The sequence below is a fragment of the Synchiropus splendidus genome, chromosome 13 (assembly GCF_027744825.2).
Source record: "Synchiropus splendidus isolate RoL2022-P1 chromosome 13, RoL_Sspl_1.0, whole genome shotgun sequence".
NCBI lineage: Eukaryota > Metazoa > Chordata > Actinopteri > Syngnathiformes > Callionymidae > Synchiropus > Synchiropus splendidus.
This window is the reverse complement of record NC_071346.1, coordinates 11,403,789-11,430,168: the sequence shown is the minus strand read 5'-3', so window position 1 is coordinate 11,430,168 and position 26,380 is coordinate 11,403,789. Positions and strand designations below refer to the sequence as shown.

At 43.2% G+C, this 26,380-nt stretch overlaps 1 protein-coding gene across 1 annotated transcript in view; it reads right to left on the bottom strand.

The window, feature by feature from the left end:
• Window positions 1–26,012, bottom strand: part of tmtopsa (teleost multiple tissue opsin a) — a 42,290-nt gene extending 16,278 nt beyond the window's left edge. Inside the window, exons 1-2 of the mRNA XM_053883745.1 lie at window positions 25,421–26,012; window positions 17,929–18,257 (exon numbers count right to left, since the gene is read on the bottom strand). Of these exons, the coding sequence (XP_053739720.1) occupies window positions 17,929–18,257; window positions 25,421–25,787 (696 nt within the window). The 5' untranslated portion in view covers window positions 25,788–26,012. The remainder of the gene's footprint in view (window positions 1–17,928; window positions 18,258–25,420) is intronic.
• Window positions 26,013–26,380: the final 368 nt, after the last annotated feature.

Genomic DNA, 26,380 nt, shown 5'->3' with positions numbered 1-26,380 from the left:
CCTTGGTGAAACCAGAGACAGGTACATCATGGACAAAAAGAGGCATTCTACATTCCATACCATTCATTTGGGCCAGTAGACTGAGAGGCAAGCCGAAGGTTTCCATGCTCACGTGGGTGATATGGACTATTACAGCAGCCATTTATTGATCCACTGTTCTAATGTTAAACTCTAACATGATGTACACGCACATGAGCAACAGCTTTGGAGGAAAAATCGAATAAAAGAGATATCAAAGGGCCCAAATAATGCATGCCTTGTCACTACAAAGTGTTTAGCAACACATCTTCAGGCATTTTTTTTGTTTGTTTTGTTTTTTTTATCACCAGTCATTCATAAAGTATCCCGACACAGCAGGACATCATTAAAAGCCTCACCTCCTGTTGCAGAAAACTGAATAATAGATATGCCACAGTCAGCAAGGTCAACAGAGAAATACATGGAAGTCAAGGCAACCCTGTCCTCCCTGTGTTGTCAGAGGGAAGCACAATGCTTGTGACGCACATTAAAGAGGAAGCAGGGCAAGATATGGGACAAAGAATCTTGGTTTCCTTGGTATTTAAAGTCATTTCTTTTCACCTCAATAGCTGCCTCACGGTATTGTGTGGGTATTTAAATATTTATAGAGGACTTTTTAGTTTATTCTGTTCCATAATTTGGTTGACTTCATTGTTCAAAACCTGGTGCAGTTATCTGCTCTTCTCTATGTCACGGGAATATTATTAAGCCGTCGGCCTCAGCTGCCGTACGTGGGCCGACACCCTGTGGAGCGGAGTCGTGCAGCTCACGACGTCACTGACTGCTGTCGTGCAAATATCAAGTAAGCGCTATTCATCATCTCAGTTGAGTGCAGGACGGTGTTTGATTCGAGTAACAGAAGGCAGAACACTGGGCAGTTGGTTAGAGGAAGCAGCTTGTATTTACTGTTATCGCCAAACAAGTTTTTATTTTCTGGCTCAAAAAAAAAAAAAAAACATTGCTTTTTATGAAGTGCTTTGCTCAAAAAAGGGAAATGCTGTTGATACTTCTGTGGTAATAACGTCGGTGGTCGACCTGGGCGCTCCAGTCCAGACAAAATAAAATGAATAAAAAGCAAAAAATATTGTTTTTTTAGAAAGGATTTTACACCGGGATTGCAAGTTGTTGGCGGCGCCATTCTAACAGAAGTCTCTCATCGGATTCCTCTCTGTTTCTCATGGGTTTCTGTGCCAAAACGCAAATGTAAATTCATGTTTAAACCTGTTTAAACTTCCGCCATTTAAGTTTCTGTCCAGATAGTGAAGGTGGCAGTCACCTACAGGAAAGTAAAATCTTCTTTGCAAGGCTCAAATCCGAAACGGAATTAACAGCTGTGACTCACATAAAGAAAAGAGCTGTTTGGAGTTCTGGGGGAGTAAATATAGGAAGAGCCAACTCCTTTGACTAGAAGGCTTTGTTTGACAGTTCCAAGATGAAGGATGGACTCCTGCAGGTTTCATGCGGGAGGTGCTATCATCTTGTCAATGGTGATGAAAAGATGTGATGCAAGGAGACGAGTCCTGTCTCCCTCGCAACTTTTCTGAGGTATTTCACTGGAACCGTTCCCTACGAGAAAGTTTCCAAAGTCCTCGCAATACGTGTGACTGGAATGTGGATGAGCATTTTCAATTCACACACAAACAAAAATTTGCATTTTTAATTTGGGTTTCTAAAATATCTAATCCAGCTGAGCAAATTAACTTAATGTAAATGATATTTATTTTGCTGCAACATATCTGGCTTCAAAGCCTAAAACACCTGAACACATTTCTTTTTAATTCACTTCCAATGATTCAATAATAAGTAATTTATTTCATTTTAAGGGATGTCACACCTCCTCGATCTTCAATTTCCGCCCCACTTCATCATTTAGTGAGACGCCTTCTAAATAAAGCATCGACTGCTGAAACAAAAGATAGCATATCAGCATTAAAACATTTATTTTAGCTAATCCTCGGTAAAGCCTTGCAAAGCTGAGAGCGGCTCAGCTGCTTTTTATACAACAGGAATCAGATCCTCTCATCAATCCTTATTGATTTTTCGAGGCTGCCTTTGAAGTGTAATAGAATCTGGGGTTATGGTTTAAGCTGGGTCGCTCCGACGCGACACAGCGCTTAAGAGGTAGTAATTAATGGAGATTAAATTGGGATTATCTGATCTGAGTTTTGCTGCCGTCCCTCTCACAAACTGTCTCCAATGGAAAACGCTTGCTGTAATTTGACTCAATCTAGTTTCTGGATTATGAAGTGCGATCTTGAAACAGACCAGTCAGTAATATTTTTTTAGTTTTAAATGGCAAGAAATCACATTGTGAGGAAAAACATAGCAGGAGCCACTTCGAAGCATTGTATTTGTTAAAGCACCTATGTGTATAATGCAAACAAAAGGAGGAAAAAATGAAAAATGGATGAAGGCTAACCAAGAAAGCTGACCAAGATGCTAATGTTCAGCACCTTGGTCAGCTACCTACCTGCAAAACAGGACAATAAACAAAGGCGCATGTTCTAAAGCAGTGATTCTCAACCATAGGGCTGGAGCCCATGGTTGGGCCTCCTAGAGGGCCGCTGAAAGCTTTCTTGTGTTACACCTCTGTGTTGCGTGGGCCACGAGACGCTCTGTTTTAGTACATTAGCCACATGTGGTGGCAGTAGAGTGTCACTGAATTGACTTGACAGCTACAAATCTGTGATAGTTAACAACTATGGAGAAGTTCTTGAAAAGGAAAAAGTGAAAAGAAAAAAAGTAAAAGGTAAAGAAAAAAAGTTTTAAAAAAATGGAGAAACTATAAAATGGAAAAGTATGGAGAAGTTCTTGAAAAGACAAAAGTGAAAAGAAAAAAAGTAAAGAAAAAAAGTAAAGAAAAAAGTTTTTAAAAAAAGTTTAAAAAAAAGGGAAATAAGTAAAGAAAGTGATAACCTTTTAACCAACAGTAAAAACTGTTCATGAAAGCACCTGTTGAAGCAGTTTTGAAAATGGCGATACTTTTATTTACACATCACTTATATCTTTAGTGTGAGTGTTGAGTTAAAATAAAATATATTATTTTTATAGGATTAGATTTTTTTTTTTTTATTTTAGAAGAATTTTATTTGGTTTTTTTTTCAATTTTCTCAACAGTTTGCATCTTGGGTATTTTTTTTTCTTTTCTTCTTCAGCAAATCTGATGAATATGACTTCACCTGGTTCTGCTGCTGGTTAGACTTTTCCATGACAAATAAATGCGATGATCACATGGTTTCATGTCGTTTCACAAGGTTTTGGTTTGTTTACATGTAGGTAGATTAAATATGGCTATTGATCACAAATGAAATAAGAGTAATGAATCAGCTCTATTACTTGAATGGGCCTTGGACCCATTTGTTTGGGGAAAGGTAGGCCCCGAGACCAAAAAGGTTCAGAACCCAAGTTCTAAAGAACAGGCAAAACTGAGTCAAAACCGTGTTAGACAGTGAGCAGTCAGTTGCCATTACTTGAGCTGACAAAATACTTTCCAGCAGATTTCCCAAGACTGAACTGAACACCTCAACAAAGATTAGCTCTCACATGAAATTGTTTTTGTGATGACACACAGGACGGAAACTTATAATCACATTAGCTCCTTATTGGGTTTCAAACTGTTTGGAATCTTCAACGTGATTAGAAGTCTGGAGCTGGTGTCTGCCAGAGCGGCTGCTGGGAGTCTGCGCTGGAAGGCTGCAGGCAGGCGACGCCTCCCGCACCTTCGCCAGCTGCTGCCTGCCTTCCTTCCAGCAACCCCGGAGATTGGACTCCGAGATGGGTTGTGGCGGGGAGACAGAAAGCGGAGCGATGATAGCGGTGAGAAGGCAGTAACAGGTACCGTAAAGTACTGTGAGCAGGGTGGTTTCTAGAGAGGTAAAATGTGAGAGGGGACTTGTGGAATGGAGAAGTGAGTTTTCCAATGGAGGAAAATTGGAGGCTTGTAGGGAGGAGGAGCCACATGTTGGTAATTCACGAGTTATTTTCTGTGATGGGAAGTCCTCAGAGTCCAGTTGGGAGTGGAAAAGCAGCATGGGCCAAATTGCAGTTGTGATCAATTTAGTAAGATCTGGCTCCTCCTGGCGCTCTGTTAGACTCTCTCTCTCTCTGGGCTTTTAGTTCACTTTGCCTCAGCCATAATCGCACACGGGCGCAGCCTCCATTTCCCAGGGCATTAGACATCAGGTACTGCTCCAGCAACTTTTGACAATGCTTTCACACAGAGGCACTTTGCTCAGAGGGAAACCACAAATGAGCCTGCTCGGGGACTCTCAAACAGGATGCCATATCACTTAATGTGAGAAGTGTAAACTGTTTCCCAGAGAATGTTTAGTGGGATCGCCCTGTCAACATACACAAATCCGCCGAGAGGCCATCCTGCTGAGCCGCGCAGCACTTCAGCCAAATCACAGGGATTTTAATTGCTTACAAAGCAGCAATGTGAATGTGAAACTTTACCATTAGAGGCGTTGTTTGTGTGTTGCTCTGTAATTATTTCATTCTTGTGTCTCAAAACGCAGCATGAAGGCAAGTCTCATTTCCATCCAAGACCCCAGACCACATATCATGAGTCCCATCTACTAATGGAACTGATCGATGTCCATTGTTCATTGTTGATTACTTATTTATTTATTATTTATGTATTTATATCATGTATGATTTATATTATTTATTATGCATGTACCTATATAATGTGAAAGATTCTCTGTGCCCATTTTTTTTGTTGGTGTGTGTCTTTGATGGTTGTTTTTTTGTTGTCTTTGATGCCTATTGTCTTTGTTGCTGCTGTCTTCTTCCTTTTGAACAGGGGTGGCTACAGCGGATCATCCTCCTCCATCTCACCCTGTCCTCTGCTTCCTCTTCTCTCAAACCCACAAACCTCATGTCCTCCTTCACCACGTCCATAAACCTCCTCTTTGGCCTTCCTCTCCACCTTCTGCCTGGCAGTTCCAACATCTCAACGTCTTCCTACCAATGTACTGGCTCTCTCTCCTCTGTACATGTCCAAACCATCTCCATCTAGCCTCTCTGACTTTGTCTCCTAAACACCTGACATGTGCTGTCCCTCTGATCTACTGCTTCCTGATCCATCCTGCTCACTCCCAGAGAGAAGCTCAGCATCTTCATCTCTGCTACCTCCAGCTCTGCCTCCTGTCTTTTCCTCACTGCCACTGTTTCCAAACCATACAACATTGTTGGCCTCACCACCCTTTTGTACACTTTCCCTTGCATCCTTGCCGACACCCTTGTGTCACACATCACACCTGACACTTTTCTCCAAAGATTCCATCCTGCCTGCACCGGCTTCTTCACCTCTTTCTTACTCTCTCCATCGCCCTGGACAGTTGAGTCCTTAAGTACTAAAAATCCTCCACCTTCTTTATCTCTGCATCCTGTAACTTCACCTGTCCACTTGGGTCCCTCCCATTCCCCACTGTGGGACAAATAAAGGACATCTATTTGATTCTATTCAATTCTAATCCATGACTGTCAATGTACTTGGCAGTCAATCAGAAACCAACACATACTGCCAGCAGCCTCATAGTCTCCCTCTCCTGCTACATGCTAACCGCAACATTAACAATAGATGGATTTGGAGCATTATCAAGTCACTAGATAAATACAAACAAGCTAAAAGCTGGGTCCCAAAAACATAAACACTAAGGGGATGATTCATTAAAGGTTTGTGTTTGCTGAACATATGCTAAAATTTCAGCTTCATCCCAAAAAAAAAATGCCCCAGTAACTATAGCGAATATGTCATTTTATTTATGAGTTTGCGAGTACAAATGAATTTGTATCTTTCAAAGAATGTATTCAGCCAGTGTGTTTACTTTTTTGTGCACATGCTGCAAGACACAAAGCATAATGCCGTGTGAATGTGGTGGCAAGCTACTGTTGCCACACTCGGGCAGACTAAGAGAAGTGTGGCTGCCAGTGTCCGCCATGATCATTCAAAACTGGGTGAGGTGTCTTGCCCAGATATAACCGGATTTGAAAGGTCAACCCTGTGATTCAAAATAATATGACGGGCAATAGCACTGGCAAATCTCTAACAATCCTTCGAAAGAGTGAGCGCAGTGTTGCACATACAGAATAAAAACAAGGATACAAGCGCTGAAGTGACACACAGCACTCAGGACTTGTGTGTTTGGCCCCAGGATTCGAGTACCTGAGTCGGCGTGTATCTTCAGCCAGCCAAGTTCTGGCTCCTAAATATGACTGATGGCAGGCTTTGTGTCTCCAGTGTTAGTCCTGAACATGGCCATCCTCCTGTGGCTTGCCAAAAACTACCTCCCCCCCCCCCGTCAGCCATCAAAGAGCCTTTCTCAGCAAGAATCCTCAATGCTTCGCTGAGTAGCTGTTCAAACACCCGCCACCCCAGCCCTCCTCCCCACTCTCCCTCTCTCTCTCGCCTTCAAACCAAATTGTCCGACACAAAATAGGAACATGATTGTAACTTTTATCGAATGAGAGAGACTCGAGGAAATCCGCCAAGTGCCGGGGCGTGAGCGCCGGAGCTGGCACGACGGACCCACTGCGTGTAAAAGATGGAATCAGGAGTCAAATTGAGGGTGAAGCTCCGCCAGGCTGCCGGGAATTGAATCCGGTGAATGAACAGTGGCTGAGAGTCCATCAACAGTCGGACCTTTAAGTTCAATTGGAAAAACAGAACTCCAACAGGACGCGAAGTTACTGATAATCCAGTGTATAATTGCCGAGTTAAGCGCCTTCTCTTGCTCCAGCAGATTGCTTTTGCCAGCACCTTGCTGCCCCCCACCTCCCCCTCCTTCTGGATGTCCAGAGAGCTTTGAGATTTTGACTGAAATACAAAGTGAAAAATGCAGACACCAATTCTCCTTTAAGAGATTAAAAACCATCTGGAGGCGGCAAGAGCGACAGTCGACAAGCTTTTTTTTTTTTTTTTGGACAAACCTTGGTGACACCAGTTTATTTCATGAGCCAAACAGTCCCATTTCAATATTTACTCCTATCTCAGGAGTGGGTGGTTCAATTTCCAAATGTTGTGAAGGATGTTAAATTAGTTCTGCTAATAACATCAACATGCATTTGCCTCCGGACCATCACTTTGCAACCAACATTTGATCAGCAAGGCTCACTTGAAAGACAAACAATGTGGGGCACAGAGCGGCGGTGGGAGTTCCTCACTGACCTCATAAGGCCCCTCACGCACAGCATGCATCTGAAAATTACAGTATTAGAGTAATCAAAAGCTATAAATATTTTCTTCTTTTAGGGGTGTATACATACAGTGGTACCTCGGTTCTCGACCACAATTCGTTCCAGACGGCCACTCGAGAAGCGACTTGTTCAAAATCTGAATCCATTTTTCCCATTACAATGAATGGAAAAAGAAATAATGCGTTCCAAGCCTTAAAATAGTCTTTTGTAGGAGTGAATGTAGAGTGTCTGCTGCAGGTGCGCTGTTCCTCTATGTGTGTGGCCACTGCATGTGGGAGGGGTTGCCGAGTGAGTGACGTCTCTCCAGAAGTGAAGAGGTGCCCGGTGCGTGTCCAGCTCTGAATGTGCGCTTCTGTGCAGTTTGGCTGTGACAAAGTCATAAATCAAGTCACGCTCTGTCCCAGACTCGCCTCATCCCTGTCCCAGCTCCAGCCCACAACAGGACATCAAACCCTGGAGTTTATTTCCGGCTTTTTTCGGGGTGTTCGAGTTCTGGATTTTCGTTCAAAATCCGAAGCAAAAAAAATCTCAAAATTTTTGTTTGAACTGCGATTTGTCCATTCAAGAACCGAGGTACCACTGTGTGTGTGTGTGTGTATATATATATATATATATATATATATATATATATATATAAAGTGAGAGTGGGAGAGAGAGAGAGAGAGGCAGTGGGGTTCCTCACTGACCTCACAAGGCAAAGGGCAGCCTGTGGCCTCTCAAGCACAGCAAGCGTCCGAGTGAGAACTTCACCAAACTTACTCAAAAGCAGAATACTTGCGCATTAGCGCCTCATTTATCTCTCCAGGAGACTGGAGGACTGGAGATGGACGGACGTCAGGGTGGATTGTACAAGACCACTGAGCACTTGAAGCCTTGTGAGGCAGGCTGTGATCAAAAACTTTTTTTTTTTAATTCCGACTCATTAAAGGACTCCGCCATGAGCCGAGCTTCTGCCTCAATTACACCGACACCAGCCACGATAAGCGCTCGCACACAAAGTGAGCGCTGAAATTAAGCATGAACGCCGCTTGTCTGGATCGGAATGTTTCGCTGCTCAGCTGGATAAAAACCCGCTCAGCTCCATCCATGCAGCACAACTGCCTGACAAGTCACAGTTCTTTTAAATATGTGCCTTTTTTAAATAACTTCATTGTTACCATTGCTATTTCTGCTTTATTATCCTGTCTTATTTGGGCTGCTTATATTTGAACTGGCCGTCCTGTTTTCCCTCAGTTAGCAAAGCCACGTCCTGTTATTAACACAGCTACAGTGAAATCCCTCTGGTTTTTGGTTTCACAGGTTGAAAGAAAAACAGACACATGGCTTTGGTGCTTGCTGTTAAATCACACAGATTATTATTGATCGCACCACTGTGGCTCCTCTTTCATCCATTCGGCGGGTGCACAAGGCTGCAGAAGGATATTTCACATTTTACATGTAGAGCAGCGGGAGATGGTGCTCAGGGGCTATGGCTGATAAAAGAGTGCCGACTTCATACGACTCTTTTTATTGATGAGGTCACGATACACACAAGAGTTCAGACAAGGTTTGTCTTCCTATCAGCTTTATTTATACCCTTCGCCTTATTTTCAGGTGGACGTGTTCCAACTGCAAACAGTCTCACCATTCACAGTAGCTACTAACCCAAGCTATTGTGTGCTATAACATCGCATGACTGCAGTCAAGTAAAGCAACTGTTCCCAGGGCAAGGCTCTCAGTTTGGTGTCCGATTAAACAATGGGCCAAATGGGGACACCTTCCCTGCTTGCCGACATCTTCAATACGATATCATTTGGTCGAAAATATCTTCTATGATGACAAAGATTTACTGAGATCTTATCGGGTCAAGATGGGATGCACTGTCTAGTTTTTGGTGGCTTCAGTTGTTCACATTCAAGCCCTTGACTGACCTCACGAAGTGACTTTTCTGGCACCTGTGATCCTCTACTGAACTGGAAGATGAGGTTTCATGAAACAGTGTTCTGATTTTCAGAGGCCACCAGATGGCACTGTCTGCTGTCAAATGTTTGGACTTATAATTCAATGAAACCTCACATCATTTCTAGACCAAGAGCGCCATCTAGTGGCCTCTGCAAATTTAGGACAGCGTGTCATAAACCCTGCATTACTGTTTCATGATACCTCATCTACCCATCACTATATTTAAAATTACAGTATACAGTATAAAGCTGTAAATACATTTTTTTTCTATTAGTGGTATTAGTTCTGATTCAGATACTTAAGGTTAAAAGAAATAAATATCTATTCCCATGAATGAATCATCATATGACACATGTGGACGTTTTAATGAAAAAAAATAAAAAAAGAATGATGAAATAAATAACAAAAGACTACTTGTAGATGTATTAAAAAAACATATTTCAAAAACTTTTTTTCCCTCTCATCTCAAATTACACGTACAAATATATAAAAAAAATATAGATAATTTGATGTATAAAAAGCATAACCAGAAGAAACTTATTTTGAAAAATGAATACATTTTGATCTTCATAGAAAACGTTCAGTCATTGGTACCTATCCAATAACAGCAACAACAATAATAACAATTATTCTCATTCTTCCAATTTACAAAATAACATGTTAAATACACGGATTACCAGCCCTAACCATTTTCAATTTCTTTCCCAACTATTATTGTGTAATGTTGTACTTACTAAATAATAATATGAGATAAATTCACACTAAATCCACTCTTGTATGTATATTATGTATATGTATATATATATATATATATATATATATATATATATATATATATATATATATATATATATATATAGGAGGCTGGCATTTGTTCTCTAGAGGGACTCAGCCATTATTATTACCCCAACTGACCCCAGTCTGATGTGGAGTCACCTGTTTGAACACCAGGAACTTTGCTAAATGATGTAGAGCTCTTCACGTGTGCCTTGAAAAAAAAAAGGTTCATGAATGTGATCAAAGTTTATGTTGATGCACCATGTCATTTAGGTGAGCATTAACCGGAATATGTGGCGACAGGGGAGAACACGTTTATGCAGAGCAAAGCGTGTGATATAGGGAGCAAACAAGGAAAATAGGTCAGGAAGAGTGTAATGAAGCGGATAATAAATGTCTGTGTGGTCGCTGCTCCATTTCCAGAATCCTCAAGAGGAGTTAGTGATTGATATCGCTGGGTGAGAAATATACACACACAGAGAATCAGAGCTGCCGACAGCCTCCACAAACCTGCTGGCCTTGAAAATATGGCGAAAAGTGACTTGAGCATGAACGTGTGACTGTGTGCTTCGGCGTACACAAGTCGCTTCGACGCTTCACAGACAGATGGCTGGAGAGGCGGGCAGTGCCAGGCGAGTCGACGCCTTTTATTAGGACACTCCAACAGAGCCGTGGCTTACTGGGTCAGAACAGGCGAGGAGCCCAGATGGCGATGGAGAGCGGAACAATCGCCAGCACACAGATGCAGCGCCCTGTGTTTATTATCATCGCGAAAACTTGATGGATTGCCAACTGTTTCTGAAAAGCGTCAGTTTGAGAAAACACTTTGGAAATAAGTCGGGGAATTGGAGATGGAGAAATACAGTACACTCAAGTTATAGTTGAGATTTAACTGACACTTTGAGAAATTTGTGAAAATTAGCATTAGCATCAGGTTTCTCATACGGTAGCGTTTTTTTTTTTTTTACTGTGTGACTCATGTTCTGTTGAAAATGTGGTTCTGACTGACTTACTACTGTATGAGAAGAGAAACTGCTTCTTTTGCACTTTTATAAATGTTCAAGATGTGACTTGATGATTTCTGTCAAAAGGCAAAAAATATAAATTTATGTATTTACCATCTGCTATCAGTCATCAATGACCGTTGCACAGTCAACTCGCATCTAACTTTAGCACATTCTTAACGTAGGTGCAAACACTGCTTATGTGTAATGGGGCTCTGAAAACTCTGCTGCAAACTGCTGCGTCTTACTTCGGCAACTCGGTAAACCACTGGCGATTTGTGCTGAAGTTCAAAGTGCAAAAACTGAAAAAGCACACACTATTTATCACGCGAAAACTAGGATCATACAGCAATAAATAAGCCCCTAAAAATCGTGCCAGAGTAGCCCAATGGGAAATGTAGGATTATCATAGCAGGGGAAAAAAAACAGTATTTCAATGGACAGTACTGCACTCTAGTCAAAACCAAAATAAGAAACAAAACAAGTGGATATCTTTGTGTTGTTCCAACCCATCCTCACTCCCATGGCGACATTGAGAAAGTGGACTTTTGCATCATATACTGCTGCTAAAGCGCCAGCATGTTGACACACAGACACATAATGGAGCGACAAACGTTTTCGGGCAGGTGAAGCGCAGGGGGTCAAGCAGATGGACAGGACCACTCTTCACTGAGTAACATTGGATGTCAGTTGCTATTTATAACCCCATACGTGGCTCTGCTCCTTACTGACAGACGTAACTGAAACACACAGCTCTTTAAATAGCAATTGACACAGTGTCAAGCATAGAAAGAAGGGAGCCCCATTCCATGGCTTACCACCATCTTTTTTTTTTTTTTACATGTCGTGTGCAGGATATGGAAGGCAGGACCTGTGCTTCAATTGAAACCTAATGCGTCAACATGCCATGTTGAAGGCTGGTTTACACCATGGGAGTGAAGATTGGATTTTGGGAAAGGTCAGGGCTGCGTCCACAACACTGTGTCCAATGGGCTGATAGACGACCTTCATTCCTTTGGGTGACTGCCATGGCGCAATAGAGAAAACCTGTTCATGTACTTTATTGATTCCTAATTTACCTGACAAGGTGAAAAACTCACCGAGAAATAGTCGGATGGATCAATCGAAGTCACACTGAGACAACTGTCTGGAACTGTTTGGCCATTTATTGGAACCACAACAAGTGACTGTTGCTTTGTGACCGATTTGTCACACACTCCAGTGTCGACACTAAAACAATTTTTCTTATTCACCCGCTACATTCTTGTTTAGACGTCACACACTTCAGAGTTACACTTAAACTGGAAAGCTATAAAGCATCATTTGAATCCAAGCTGTCTGGATCTGTCTGGTCGCATCAAAGGAACTGTTCTTTTAAAGTCATTTTCCTGAGAATTGATGAGGCTAGTGGTGACAATGGCAACCAAGGTGAGCAAGATGGATGGTAATGACACAGGGAAATGGGGAGGATATGCAAAGAGGGGCACAAAGAGCATTCGCACACAGAGAAACGGAATATGGAACTTGGAATGAGGCAGACACAGTGGAGAATCAAGGACTCAGCAAGACAATGAGAAGAGACAAAGCACTTGTGGCCCCCATGCAGCGAGTTCATCCTGCAGCCCATCTGACACAGAACTCATTTGTGTCCCAGGCATGAAGCCGTCTCCACGAAAGCAGCATCCAAGCCCTCCAGCGCCACACCACCTCCTCACCCAGCGCAAATCAAGCTAATGCGCTGCTTTTTTCTCCTGTGGTCACCTTTCAATTGAAATTCGTATTGTTCAACAAGACCTTGAATTTGACAATGGTGGTTGGCGAAAGGTGAAAGAATTTTCAGAACAGAACGTCGGCATTAGCTCGGCTTTTGTTGTTTGTGTTTCAGCTGAAATTGCTCTTAATGTGCCTTCTTACACCAGACACATTTCCTGACTCTGTTGAACAAGCCGATCTCACACTTGCATGCGCACCTGAATGCACCGTTTTTCAATATAAATGAAGACATTCCTGGCCACTTCTAACTATATGCAGACCTGCGATGTTTTTTAGGTAACTTCTATAACTTCAATTGTCAGTCTTGTACACATCATGCCCATGCACATTCAATAATTTCATTTTCAGCCTCAAAAAAGTGTATGAGACTGCATTAATATGTCATTTTAAGTGAAGTTGTAGGGTTAGGGTTAAGTTAACAAAGCCTACATCAAAGAGACAAATGAACATTTTAGAAGTTTTTTTTTTTTTTTAATTAAAGCTTTAGTTATATTTTCGTTATTTGCCGTTGCCTTTTTGAGTGCGTTCACTATGAGGCATCGGGGTCGTCGGAATCAGTACTAGTTGTAGCCAGAACAAACCATTCCATTCATTGCAACTTAGATCAGAGTGCAACAACAGAGTACAATAGTGTGCAGTAGTGATGGGTAGATGAGGTGTCATGACACAGTATTAAAGGGTAAATGAGGTTTCATGAAACAGTTTCAGAGGCCACCAGATGGCACTGTCTGCTCTAAAATGTTTGAACTTGAACATTAACCAGAGGAAATCTCACATTACTTCTGAATGAACAGTGGCATCTAGTGGCCCCTGAAAATTACGACACTGTTTCATCAACCCCTCAATACTGTTTCATGATACCTCATCATCATCATCATCCCGGGGTTTGGCAGTCACCTGGTATGATATACATTTTTTCTTTCTTTCTTTCATCACTGAAAAAATTACAATGAAGGATTCTTTGACACGTTTTTCTGTTCACTCTGTCCTTGAATCTGCATTTTTTTGCAGATTGTTTCTAAGCTCTTTTGCATTACTTTTTGCACTTAATAATATTATTTATTTTTCATTTTATTGTGATATGTTGTGTACAGAGCATGTTATGAACATAATTTCCCTTGGGATTAATAACGTTTTTCTGATTCTGATTCTGATCTGATCTATCCATCACTAGTGAACAAAACAAATAAATTGGTCACAAACTCAGACACCATTGTCAGACACCATTTTGACGTGTAGTGTTTGTGCCCATATGCGAGCTCCTGGCCGACTGGCTTTGGTCCCCAGGTGATCAGTTTGACACCAGGTGCTCTAAAGCACAAAGATGCATTGAAAGCTGGAGTGATGCCGTCTGGCACTTGCCATCCCGATTCAAGAATTCATGAAACAGACAAAATCATAGGTTGAAAAAAAGGGCCTACGGGGAATGAAACGACCACATGTGGGCTAGCACACAATTAGGACTCTCGCTGTCCCTGCCTGACACCGGCTCGCTCCCAGAAAACCTGCTTCCCTTTCAGTCTTGTGCGCGGACTCCTTCACTCCCGCCTTGATAGCTCAATCTTCTCTCCCCACGTCTGCGCCTCTCAGCCTCCAGGCAGCAGGGAAAATATTGTAGCACTCGAGAGTATCTCAGGATTTCCACGGGGACATGTGAGTCAGATAATGTATTCAGACCGAGGGGTACGATGTTGAGACACAGGACGCAAGTAACCACTGGTTATCTAACCCAAGAGCCCTTCAAGCCTGTCTGTGTGCGAGTCTGTGTGCGTGTGTGTGTGTGCATAAATTGTGCTCCCGCTTTGATTGAACATATACGTAACCAGACAAGAAAGGATATCTGTTATTCAATCAGAGAATAAGTGAAGTGGATGTAGCGGGTAGAACCTCCATCCTCAGCTTCTCCTTTGGCAACCAAAATACTTTGCATCTACCCTAATTAAATTATGGGAATCTAAGAAAGATAAGGTTGTTGAGTTGTGCTCTCGAGAAATTCTGCTCTGAATGCCAATGAATTTGAGTCAGCTCCACATATATAGAGTTTGAGGAGTGGCGCTGTGGGTGGCAGCCACCACTGACAGCTCCGGACATTCTGGAAGACTCACAACCGTTGTATAGCAATACAGCACTTCTACCGTCTGAGAATATTCTCCATCTGTTTCTTGGTTTGTCAGCAGTGTCATTCATAAAGTACCGAATGGTTTTTCATGAAAAGCTTTGTGAGAAAGTTAGAAAGTGTTTTGTCACCCACTTGAATGGCTTCTTACCGCTGCTGCTCATACACCCCGCTCGGTACTTTGCTGTTGTTGAATGATATAGTGGTTTTTGCTGTGAGCCACCAAAATTCAAGTTGTTTCATTGATGAAATTGTTTCCCGAGTTTTATAAAGTCATGTGAAATTAGCTACTAATGTAGCATAGCTTAAGATGTTATGCTAGGATTAGCCTGACCAAAAACTACTTTTTGCATCGCACGTAATTGTTAGACACCAACTGACTAACAAAAACAAGTTCAGTCAGTAAGTCAATAGACTCATAGCAATGTGACGCAAAAGGCTTCTACAGGCCCAATGTTACGATGAAAAACTGCTGTATCAACGATATCGACTTGAAGTGGAGTTGTTGACCGATATCCCAGTATGACATCGGCAATATTTCTGGCCTCTAACTCCCATTAGCTTTCCTTTTGAGCTTCCAAGTTGGCAAACTCAGTGTGTAAATGCTGCTCATGGAGAGGTTGTTCGCTGGGCGTCAGTGATTTTCTGCTGAGAATGAAAAATGTTCACGTGGATAAGATGAAATGGAGCAGACAGAAATGCATATGTATGAGTTGTTATGTGTCAAGCCCGGCTCTGCCAGGGCGAGGAGCATTGAGATGTGAATGTCACCTCAGAAATATACATGACAAAACCCACTGCTTACCTTATGGTTTCTGGACCAGAATTGGAGTACGCTGGAACTATTGCTAGTCCTGTCATGTTTGGAGGTGGCTGATATGTAGAACTGCGGTTGTATTCAAACTTTTTTGGATCAGATACCTTTTAACTTTGGAGGGATTCTGTTTATTTATCATTCTCCAGAAGCCATTAGCGCAGTTAGCTTTCAAATAACAGAATGTCGCCTCATATGTTCAATATTTTTTGTCAGTCAAAGTGCATCTGGACTGAAAATGTTCAATTTAACAGCTTCAACATGTGTGGCGGCTCCATTTAGGAAGTGGTGAATAACTTTTAGAACCGTAGAGAAATGTCAAACGTAGCTGTGCTTCTTCAAATGTTCTCGCACCTGTTTTTAATTACACTTTGAATTGTTCTAGTTGTTTGCAGTTATGCCAAATAGCAGACTTCCAATTTATTCCCTCATGTTCAGAGTTATAATCCTGTGTTGTCGGTAGGTAATGGTGACTAACTCTTCATTTTAGTACCTTATTGACAGACTTGTCAGCCAGGACTTGACATTTCAAATGACCATAACTAATCGAAGGTTTAACCTGTCGAAAAAAAAGTTGGACCTCAAAACAAAGAGCAGATTCCATGGCACGAGTGAAGACTCTCTTGGGTTTCTTGGTAAGATGCGTGACTGGTGAGATTAAAGTGATTCAAACAGTTTCTGAAAGCAGAAAGCTAGAGCTTTCCAATGGAATTGAAAGCTTATTCAGCCTTTTGACTTTGTTGTCGCTGCTTAGCGTGTGATAAAGTTGAGAAATCCACTTGTGTTTTTCATCTTTTCTTCCCATTGAAACTGTCAAAGACCGTCAAATGAAGATGTTGAATAACATCCCTATAACAAAGACTTTACTTACCTTGGAAAAGGGGCACCTTTTGTGACACATTTTTAACAAGAACACAGGGATAAAATCAAAATAAACCATGGTAACCCATTTATAATGGAAGTAATAAAAGGGTTCCAAACACCAATTTCATATATTTGTATATTCAAACACAGAATCTCACTGGTGGGTCGTGGGTCTGCTACCGGCTACCAAAAACTTCTTCTGGTTAAAAAATGTGCCTCGCTCAAAAGACAAGCGTGTTATAAGAGATTATTTTGTTAGAGCACAATGTCACGGCTGCTATTTTTATGTGAGCCATGTTGGTTGTCAGGACGATGAGCACTTTGTTGTAATATTAGGTGCTTCCTCCAGGAGGGTGAACAGTTTTCAGAATTCAACAGGAAGTTACACATGGTGTCGTAGTAATTCGAAAAGTGTGTTAACATTGCGAACCGGGGTTAACCATTTTATGTAATTTTTTAATTTTTTTACTACAGATGTACTACATGTACTACTAAAGAATGTCATATAGTCAACCCATTCCCATTGGCTACCCTTGTTGTGTTTTTGACCTCTAATATGTTTACAGCAATGTTCTTATGGTATACAGTGGTACTTCGGTTTTCGAACGTCCCAGAGTTCGAACAAAAATTTCGAGATTTTTTTTGCTTCGGATTTCGAACGAAAATCCAGAACTCGAACGCCCCCGAAAAAAGCCAGAAAAAACATAACATGCGCGGACCGACCAGCGGTCCCACGACGCACTTTGTTATTGTGTATAACGCAGCCTCTGTATGTAGACGTGTCCCGTTAGCTACATTTACTGACTGTTTTTTCTTCATATTGAGGTGTAAAACCTTTCCTGTCTCCGCACTGGACCGTGGTAGAGTGTCGCTCTCGACACCTCCGAGGCTGGAGCGCGCACTCCAGGGTTTGATGTCCTGTTGTGGGCTGGAGCTGGGACAGGGATGAGGCGAGTCTGGGACAGAGCGTGACTTGGTTTATGACTTTGTCACAGCCAAACTGCACAGAAGCGCACATTCAGAGCTGGACACGCACCGGGCACCTCTTCACTTCTGGAGAGACGTCACTCACTCGGCAACCCCTCCCACATGCAGCGGCCACACACATAGACGAACAGCGCACCTGCAGCAGACGCTCTACATTCACTCCTACAAAAGACTGTTTTAAGGCTTGGAACGCATTACTTCTTTTTCCATTCATTGTAATGGGAAAAATCGATTCAGATTTTGAACAAATTGCTTCTCGAACGACCGCCTGTATTGGATTGTGGTCGAGAACCGAGGTACCACTGTATAACATGAACTGCTGCTCAGTTATTTTGGCATTGACAGTGAGTTTTTATCTTTAAAACTAACCCCAATAATATGTCATTCTCCTCAAGAGATTCTGGTGGCTAACCAAAGAGGTCCAGTCCACTCACCTGTCTGATGGCGTACAGCAGCTTCCCGTAGGAGTAGACAATCACCATGAAAGGCACAATGAGGCAGAAGATGAAGAGGCAGATGATGTAGGACACATAGTTGGCGGACCTGGCCGTCCAGTCCACGGAGCAGGTGGTTCCGGGACCCTCTGGGCCGTAGCGGTTCCAGCCAAAGAGGGGCGGCACAGTCCACACAAGCGAGTAGACCCAGGACAAGGTGATGCCCAGTGAGATCTTTCGGTAGTTGGATGAGTCTGCCTCCGTGGGGGCCATCATGGTACTGTAGCGCTCGAAGGAGAGCACGGCGAGGGAGATCAGGGACACGATGCCTGGGGGAAGATAACAAAGTAATTATCAATCATTTGCTGGAGCTGCTATTAATACACCGGTTGTCCTTAAAACATCCCGTCCAAATTTAGATCTGAGGCCCGCAGGACTGGGTGGGATTATATCTCTCACCCCTGTTGCAGGACCTTCCATTTCCATGCTGTCTTCCGGTAGAATCGGATCATAAATGGAGCGCCATTCTAAATGTTTACGTGCTGACTCACTGTGATTTCAGCCCCTCACAGTTTAGCAGCAGTAGAAACCTCAGCAAAAATGACCCGAATGCTTTACAGCTTTTCACAGCGGCCGGTTTACGATGTTGAAAAATAGATGTCCTACTGAAAATTGTCAGATAATGACATCCTGGTGAGGCCTTTAAATACTCCATTACATCCGCAGCTGATTTAAATCATGAGCGGCGAGAGAGGCCTTGCAGAGGCAGATCTGTGGGGCATAATGCAAAGCGTTTGCCGGAGCTTTTAGGAGTCAATAAAAACAAATCGGGGTCGTGCAGCTCCGTGCACATCTGTTTAGTCACTGACTCTTTGGGAAGAAACTTTTCACTGAGCTCAATGATATTTGCTTTTAGCAAGAATAGCTTTCCTCATCCAACTATTCATGTCCCTTCTGTTCACTTTAGGTTTCAACCTCAAACAACTGCAGGGGCACTTTCCTGGCTACTTTCACTCAACTTGAGCGTCTGGACTTCCTGGGTCAAAACAAAACTATTGTGGATTAATATAGCAAGACACAACCTTAAAGGGCAAATATCAAGGTCACCAGGGCATCTCTTTTAAAGCTCTATATTACAGCACGGCAGGCCAGATTTGGCTCCCAGGCCTCGAGTTTGACACCTGGATAGGTCAAACATTAATTCATCATGAGAAATAATTTCATTCCCAGCGCACTATTTTAGATTCCACTGGAGTTGGACATTTCTAATTCAGCATTCCACATTGTTTGTAGCGGAGAAAGCGCCCGTGGAAATTTGGCGCTGACTTCAGAGCTTCTGAAATCACAGCAAATGTCTCACTCCATCCATCTTGTCCCCGTCTGGCTCTATCAAAGCACCAGCCAAATCAAGTATTCCAAAGTGATACTTCGTGTGAAGTCTGGAATCAAACCAGATAGATCTTTGTGCTGCTTCACCTGCCTCTGATACGACATCCCACCCTTTGGTTTCCTGGACTCCAGCAGACCGAAGGGGAGCAGACTTTAATATATTCTGTAAATCCTGGTGTCCAGATTATAACCAGCTGCTTTGTTGTGAAGAAATGTCCCGCTAAATCCTGGCGGATAATTCAGTTTTAATGCAATTGAGGACCTTTAAATCGCTGTTTAATCCACAAACTCATTAGCTAGCTAACTCAGGCTGACCTTTCCAGCAGCGCGGCATTGTTCTGCTTTCCTTCCACCAGCTGAGACCACTTCATACCATCGGAACAAATGAACATCAGCCCAGCCAGGTGTTGTCTACGTGCCGCTCATGTATATGCAGCTCACTCATCCATCCCTCTGCTCTTGCAACAGAGAAGGCGGAGGAGTGCGACTGAACTTGCGGCAGGCAGGAGCAGGAGTGGAGGCTAATCTGGCCAGGACACGATGTCGAGTAAGACTCCATGAGAAAATGAGAAAATGATCCGCGCAAGACAAGATGGTGAGGGGAAAGAGGGATGAGCAGCGAGATGGATAAATAGGTGCCAGCAGGCTGATGGAGTGTATAAGAGAAGCAAAAGAACAGAGTGTGTATTCAAGCGCGCACACACATGTCGCCACAAATTGTCTTCAGTTTGCGCTGCTGGCAAGAAGTCAAAGTAATAGATCTTCTCTGGCTCACTCATTCAAAGCTGCGAGCGGGACTCCAACATGCAGGAATATGGTGTTCCCACGTGAGGCGAACAAAGACCTGCGTCCTTGACAGCGGCGCCCTTTTGATGGGTTTTGAATTTGCGCGAGCATCGATCATTTTGAAATGAAAGAGCGGAAGACGGAGACAGTCACTTTGTCAAAGCTCCCATGGAATTAGTCATCCAAACAATGTGTCTCACTTCTCCCTTGCCGTGACCCTCCATGGCACCAGTCTATCGAGGAGTCAGTCGGCCGTGGCCTACGAAGCGCTAATGATGTCTGCGAGCCTCCTCTCTTCTGCTTTCACGTCTCTTCCTGCTCTTCACTGTAAGATCTTAAGAAGATGAGCCCCCCCCACACGACCAAACTCCTTCATGCTGCCACTGTTATAAAGCAATTCTGTTTTGAAATTGCATGCTGAGCCCAGATGTGGCGCTGCACTCTTTTTCAAACTTTGACAGATTCAAGACTTCTCATAAGCATGAAGGGAAATTCAATTCAGTCAAGTTGCGTGCGACTGTTCCAGCGATTGATCAAGCCCTGCATCAGCCTTGGAGATGCACCCGCTGACTCCACTAGTGAGTGATGCAGGGTCACACGTCCCCTCTGTCCACATGCAGCTGCAGCAGCAGCATTTAATCTCCCCCCGGTGATTGACCACCCACTTTACCTGTGGTGACTGGAGAATTCAATACCTACAAGATGAAATGGCTTCAGAGGTCATGCTTCAAAATAGGGCGCCACCCATTTCATACCACGTCAGTTAGACACATTTGGAAATCAAGACATTGACACATTCAGGAGGCTTTTTTCAGGTAAGTCACCTAAATTCATTTGCTTTCTAGAATGAAAGGTAAAAAGTACCTTTCATTCATGACTACACTAAAGCAGCCCTGACTGTGTTGAAACATGAGCATTCAGCGTCGAGCAAATGTAGAAATAACTGCTGGCCTCGCTTCAATTAAAACAGCGTCAGGAGACGTGCAGCTCCAGTGAAAACCCATTATGCAACAAAGCACATCAATACCCAGCGTTGTCTCATCCAGGATCTTGTTTGTCAATACATTGATTTCACTTTAGAGCACGGAGCTTGTAGCGCGGGATGTTCAGCGGGCCTGTTACCTGGATGAAAGGGGGCGGGGCTCAGTTAAAGATGAGCGTCGCACGGCAGGATCGGGGGTGGGGAGGTCGCCAGTGCGCCAGAGGGGGGCAAGATTGATGACTCTATTGATGCTCTATTGATGACAACCTGTACTTTTTTTTTTTTTTTTTTAATAACGCTACGATCGTGGTGGCAGTCATGATCCAAAATCGACAGTTCTACTTTTTGTTTTTCTTTGCTAAATAAGTTTCTTTTTGCACTTTCATTTTGTTTCTACATCGTGTCACATAAGCTATTAATAAATACAGTGGTTATCTTAAATAAAATGGTCTTAAAATGACCATGATTAGATTAGCATTAGCCATAGTAAGTGCTTCAGTTTCTGCAGTGCATCCTGGGATTTGGAGTTGTTTAATAACTTACTTTTCTATGTATTTAATTTTAAATTAACTCTTTATTTTAATTGATGGCTATGTCAATAGAAATAAAATGTAGTAGAAACTCAAAGTGCGTTCAAGTTGAACTCAGAACCGGACATTTTTATTAGAATAGACAGAAGTTTCCACTTATTCTTATTCTCCTCGCCAACATCAAGTGATCCAAGATGACTTCCCTGAGTGCGAAGAGGAAGTGTCTCACAACAACAAAATCTGCTGAAGGAAAAACAAACAAACAGATTGTACGCTGTTGCTCTTCCTGCAGGTTTTGTGTCAAAAGGACAAGGCATGCGCGAGAATAGCTAACTTGACTTCCGACTTTGGTAACTGGAACATGCTGAACTCTGCTGTGACGTCATTCCCAGCGCTGCCCTTAAAGATAAATGGGACGCACCAAAAGGAGGAGGTTCACACATCTGCACCTGAAGAAAAGCCATTCTCACTGTACCAACTGTGTGTACTAGCATGGGCAGCGAAAGCGAGGCACTATGGTTTAAGTATGTGTTTAAACAGTGCTGCAATGGTTTGTAATGGGGTTACTCCGTGAAGATGCTTCCATAGGTCAGTCCTTCTCAAATAGTGGGGCGAGCCATGTGACCTCGGGGGCCGTACTTTTTTGCCGTACTAGAATAAAGTGTAATTGCACATCCATGTCTTTTTTTTTTCATTCCAGGAAAATGGATCCACTTTTCTTTTAGTCAAAAACAATATTAATAAAGTTTAATTGATCAATATTACTTTCTTATTTTCTTTTCTTTAATATTAACAAGGATACAATGTTATGCAGAGGTGTACTTATCATCATTTTATAGACAAATGATACTATTTACAGAGGCGGTGGAGAGTTGGGGGCAAAGCATTTACTTCTTCCTGCAGGGGGCGCAACACATAATGATTGATAAGCACTGCCCCTGGTGGTGGATTTTGGAACATAATGCTATGATTACTAAACTTACTAAACATGGTGTGGAATGTATAACCTGCAGTGAAGAATTTTTAATGAATTATTGAGCTGGTTGTAACTGTTGCCGTACCATATGGGACTTGAGACGAGCATAGCAGGAGCACTTTTTATTTCAGGCCATGAATTATAGATATTTATAACTCCGTATATAACTGACCCAACAGCTGCTAGCTTGACATGCTATCAAAAATATGTCGGCAGCAGACATTCTGGCTTAAACTTAGCTTCATAAATCAACCGCCTGTCTCATTATGGATCGATCCTTTTGAATTTGTATAAAAAATATGTCAATACATCAATAAGTGATTCCAAAAATAGAGTGTGATTAGTCTGCCGTGTCCTCTGACGCCTCTGACTTAGACACGGTGAGCTATTTCTGACCTCCCTGGCCCTGCCTCCAGGTGAGTAATTGACTCACTCTTAGTTGCATCATTCCGCCCCATTTACATCCATATTAGCCTGAGCAAATACACACCGCAGCCCGCTCTCTCATTACACAAGTCCCCTGGGTGAGTTTGGAGAAGGAATGTTGCCTGAGCATCCAGCACAGCGGAGCGGGTCCTGGCGGCTCACGGCCCCGGGAAAGCCCATGAGGACCTAATGAAGCTTCCTTCGCCCGGGGCAGAGCCACTCAACTGCAGCCTAACAAGCATTCAGAGGCCATTGAATCACGTCCTGCTTTGTACACACAACTCAAGCCGCGCCCAGATCAGCCAGTCTCTGCTCCTAATGATGACACTCGCAGCATCTCTCCTATCAGTCTGCTCGGATGGCGCTTCATCTCTCAAGACAACAGGGCGGATTTCACCGGCTAATAAATCCTGAAGTGAGGAAGTCATGATAAGTGCCAAATGATGTCATCCTCAGCCCGAACAACGGCTTTATCTTGTTACCTCGAATCAAACCAAAGTGTTCTTGTTTGTTCCGCCGCTGCCGAGACACAAATTAAATGGTAGGCTTCGGTTTGTGTTGAGTTCATCTGCCTGTGGTGATGACCACTTGTTTTCATCCGTAATTCACCAGTCTCTTTCACCATTGGCATTTGGTCAAGTCAAACAGTGCAGAAAGTTAGCGACTTTCCAAACCGGCTTGCCGACTTTTATTTTGAAAAGCAACTGGCGACATTTTTGCAACCCCAGCTTCAATATAAGCAACATATATTTGTTGCTGTCTTATGCAAATAAGCAAATAGGTAAGAAATGATGTCATTTAGCGACTTCTAGTGCCATCTACAGGACCGCCAGTAGCGACTTTCCTTTATAAGAAGTTGGCAACACTGCTAGCAAATTCAATAAGACGCTCATTCAGGATTTACCTTCCCGTCTAGAGCTCTTATTTTCATAACACTTCCTCTTGCAAGTGCTTGCTAGAAATAGCAGACGGATTTCTAAAACTAATGGGAGACTTAGATGATCCTGTCTGCATCAAATGCTAGTCTGAAAGATTACGCCAGTGAAAGTGCGAATGGCTCTTCTTCAGGTACCGAAATTCACATCTTCTTCCTCATCTGTATATATATATATATATATATATATATATATATATATATATATATATATATATATATATATATATATATATATATATATATACTACTAACATGCCACTCTTACCTAAATTGTTATATATAGCAATTTAGGTAAGAGTAGCAGTTGAGTTAGTCACAGATGAGGAAGAAGATTTGAATTTCGGTACCTATATATATATATATATATTTATTTTTATTTATTTATTTTTTTCGGAAAGCTATTTGGGGGAAGGAAAAATTAACTTAAAACCTAAATATAAAATGAGAAATATGTTGTGCTATCAGAGAAAAAACACAGGGAACCACAAGAAACAAGTCCCATAACGTACTGCAACAGTTGCATCTCCTGAAACAGTTAATAGATCCAAAGGTTTAGATCACTTTTGGCCCCCTCCGTTGCAGTATCCACTCAGCCCTCCCTCCGAAGGCACCCTGCTCCACTGAGACCCTCTCACAGCATCCAATACGACACCGGACTATTCCAAAAGCATCAGCTTAGAACCAGTTCACCCTCTTTAGAATGATTTCACCCAGATGCTTCACGCAGAGTGGGACCCGAGCGGATCGCAGCACTGTGGAGAAGCCAGCTCATACAACACACTGACAGTAATATTGCTGCAGCAAAGCAACATAGCGCCACCTACTCTTTTTAATAGAAATGTTTTTCTTTCCTTTACTACACTGAACATCTGGGGTCACAAGGTGGTTGAGCACCTCTGGCAGTCTGGGGTTTGGTGCTCGTCCTCAAGGGCAATAATACCTCTGCAGCTTTACACAATTCATTACACCGAACAGCTGCTGCTGCCCCAAAACTCTTTCATTCATGCGGAGAGAGCAGAAATGACGACATGGAGGCTGCTTAAATCATCAGACAAGGGACTGTTACAGTATCAGGTGCAGGTTCTAATTCAAGGAGACTGAGGTCACCAAACATAATCTCAGAATGGGACTCATCCAAAGCACTAACTTTTACTTAAATAACGATGAACATCTACTTCAATATAAACGTGCACCTTGAAGCGCGTTCGCTTGGAAGAAATCATCCTGGATTCGTTTCTATTTGTATCAATCCACATGCTTCTGATCGATGCAAAAGTGAATCACGACCAAGCGGGTTTAAGATCGGCTTCTATATTGGTGAACCGGAGTGTCATGTAGAACTCTGCCGGACAAAAGCCGGGGCGCTCGGTGCGGAACATAATGTGCACCAGCCAGACGCCAGCGCTGGGCGCAGACGATCAGCAAATAAACGCAGATGACAGATCAATGTTGGCTTTTCTACTCACCAAAAAGCGAATTGGCGAATCCGTACCACACGCAGCCGCGCTCTCCGATGAGCCAGCGACCTTGCGTGCTGGCGGCGAAGCTGAACGGGGTCCCCAGGACGCAGACCAGCAGGTCGCTGATGGAGATGTTGATCAGGAGCAGGTTGATGGGGGAGCGCAGCATCTTGTAGCGGCAGAACAGCACCAGCACCAGGAGGTTGTTGGTGAGCCCGAAGCTGCCGATGAAGCCCAGACACACAGCTACCACCAGGTGTCCTGTCGGGGAGAGCGTGCTCCGGTCCCCGTGCAGGTGCGCCTCCCCGGCGGCGGCGCACAGCGCGCTGTTGAGCCCCGCGCAGCCGCTCAGACTCACGTTGGACACGATCATCGCTGCGCGCTGTCAATGTAGCAACGGCATGTTTTTTCACTCTACATGGACAAAAAAAAATGACGAAGAAAGAAGGAAAATCACCTGTTGCTCGCGAGAAGCTTTTAAAAATCAAAAATAATAAACTGGAGGTTTCTTTAATTTTGGGGGTGCAACTTTTTTCAAAAGTGTCTGTTGGTGGAGCAGGGAGAATTAACAAAATAAAAAAAGGAAAAAAGGAAAAAAAAAAAAGTTTGGTAAAGCTTTGCTCCACCGTGTGGCAGACTGAAGTGAACTCGGTGTTTCTGGAGATGACTCTCACACCTTCCCTGCCTATTTAAATTGCCGGTTCTTCAGCGGTGACGTAACGGCGGAGCGGTGGTTTGGTGGGTAGAGAGCGGGGGACCAAGTCCAATCGCACATCATTATCACCATCATCACAGCTACACGCCACAGCCGCGCGCCGACGACCGCGCACCCACAGTGGAGCCTCCAGCGCGCGCCGGTGGGTCTGCGAAGAGCTGTCCGCGGTGCTGGAACCAGGACTGGACCAGCAACTCCTCTCGGACGTCACCTTCGTTGCTGCGTCCCAGGGGCTTCCTGTGAAGGAACAG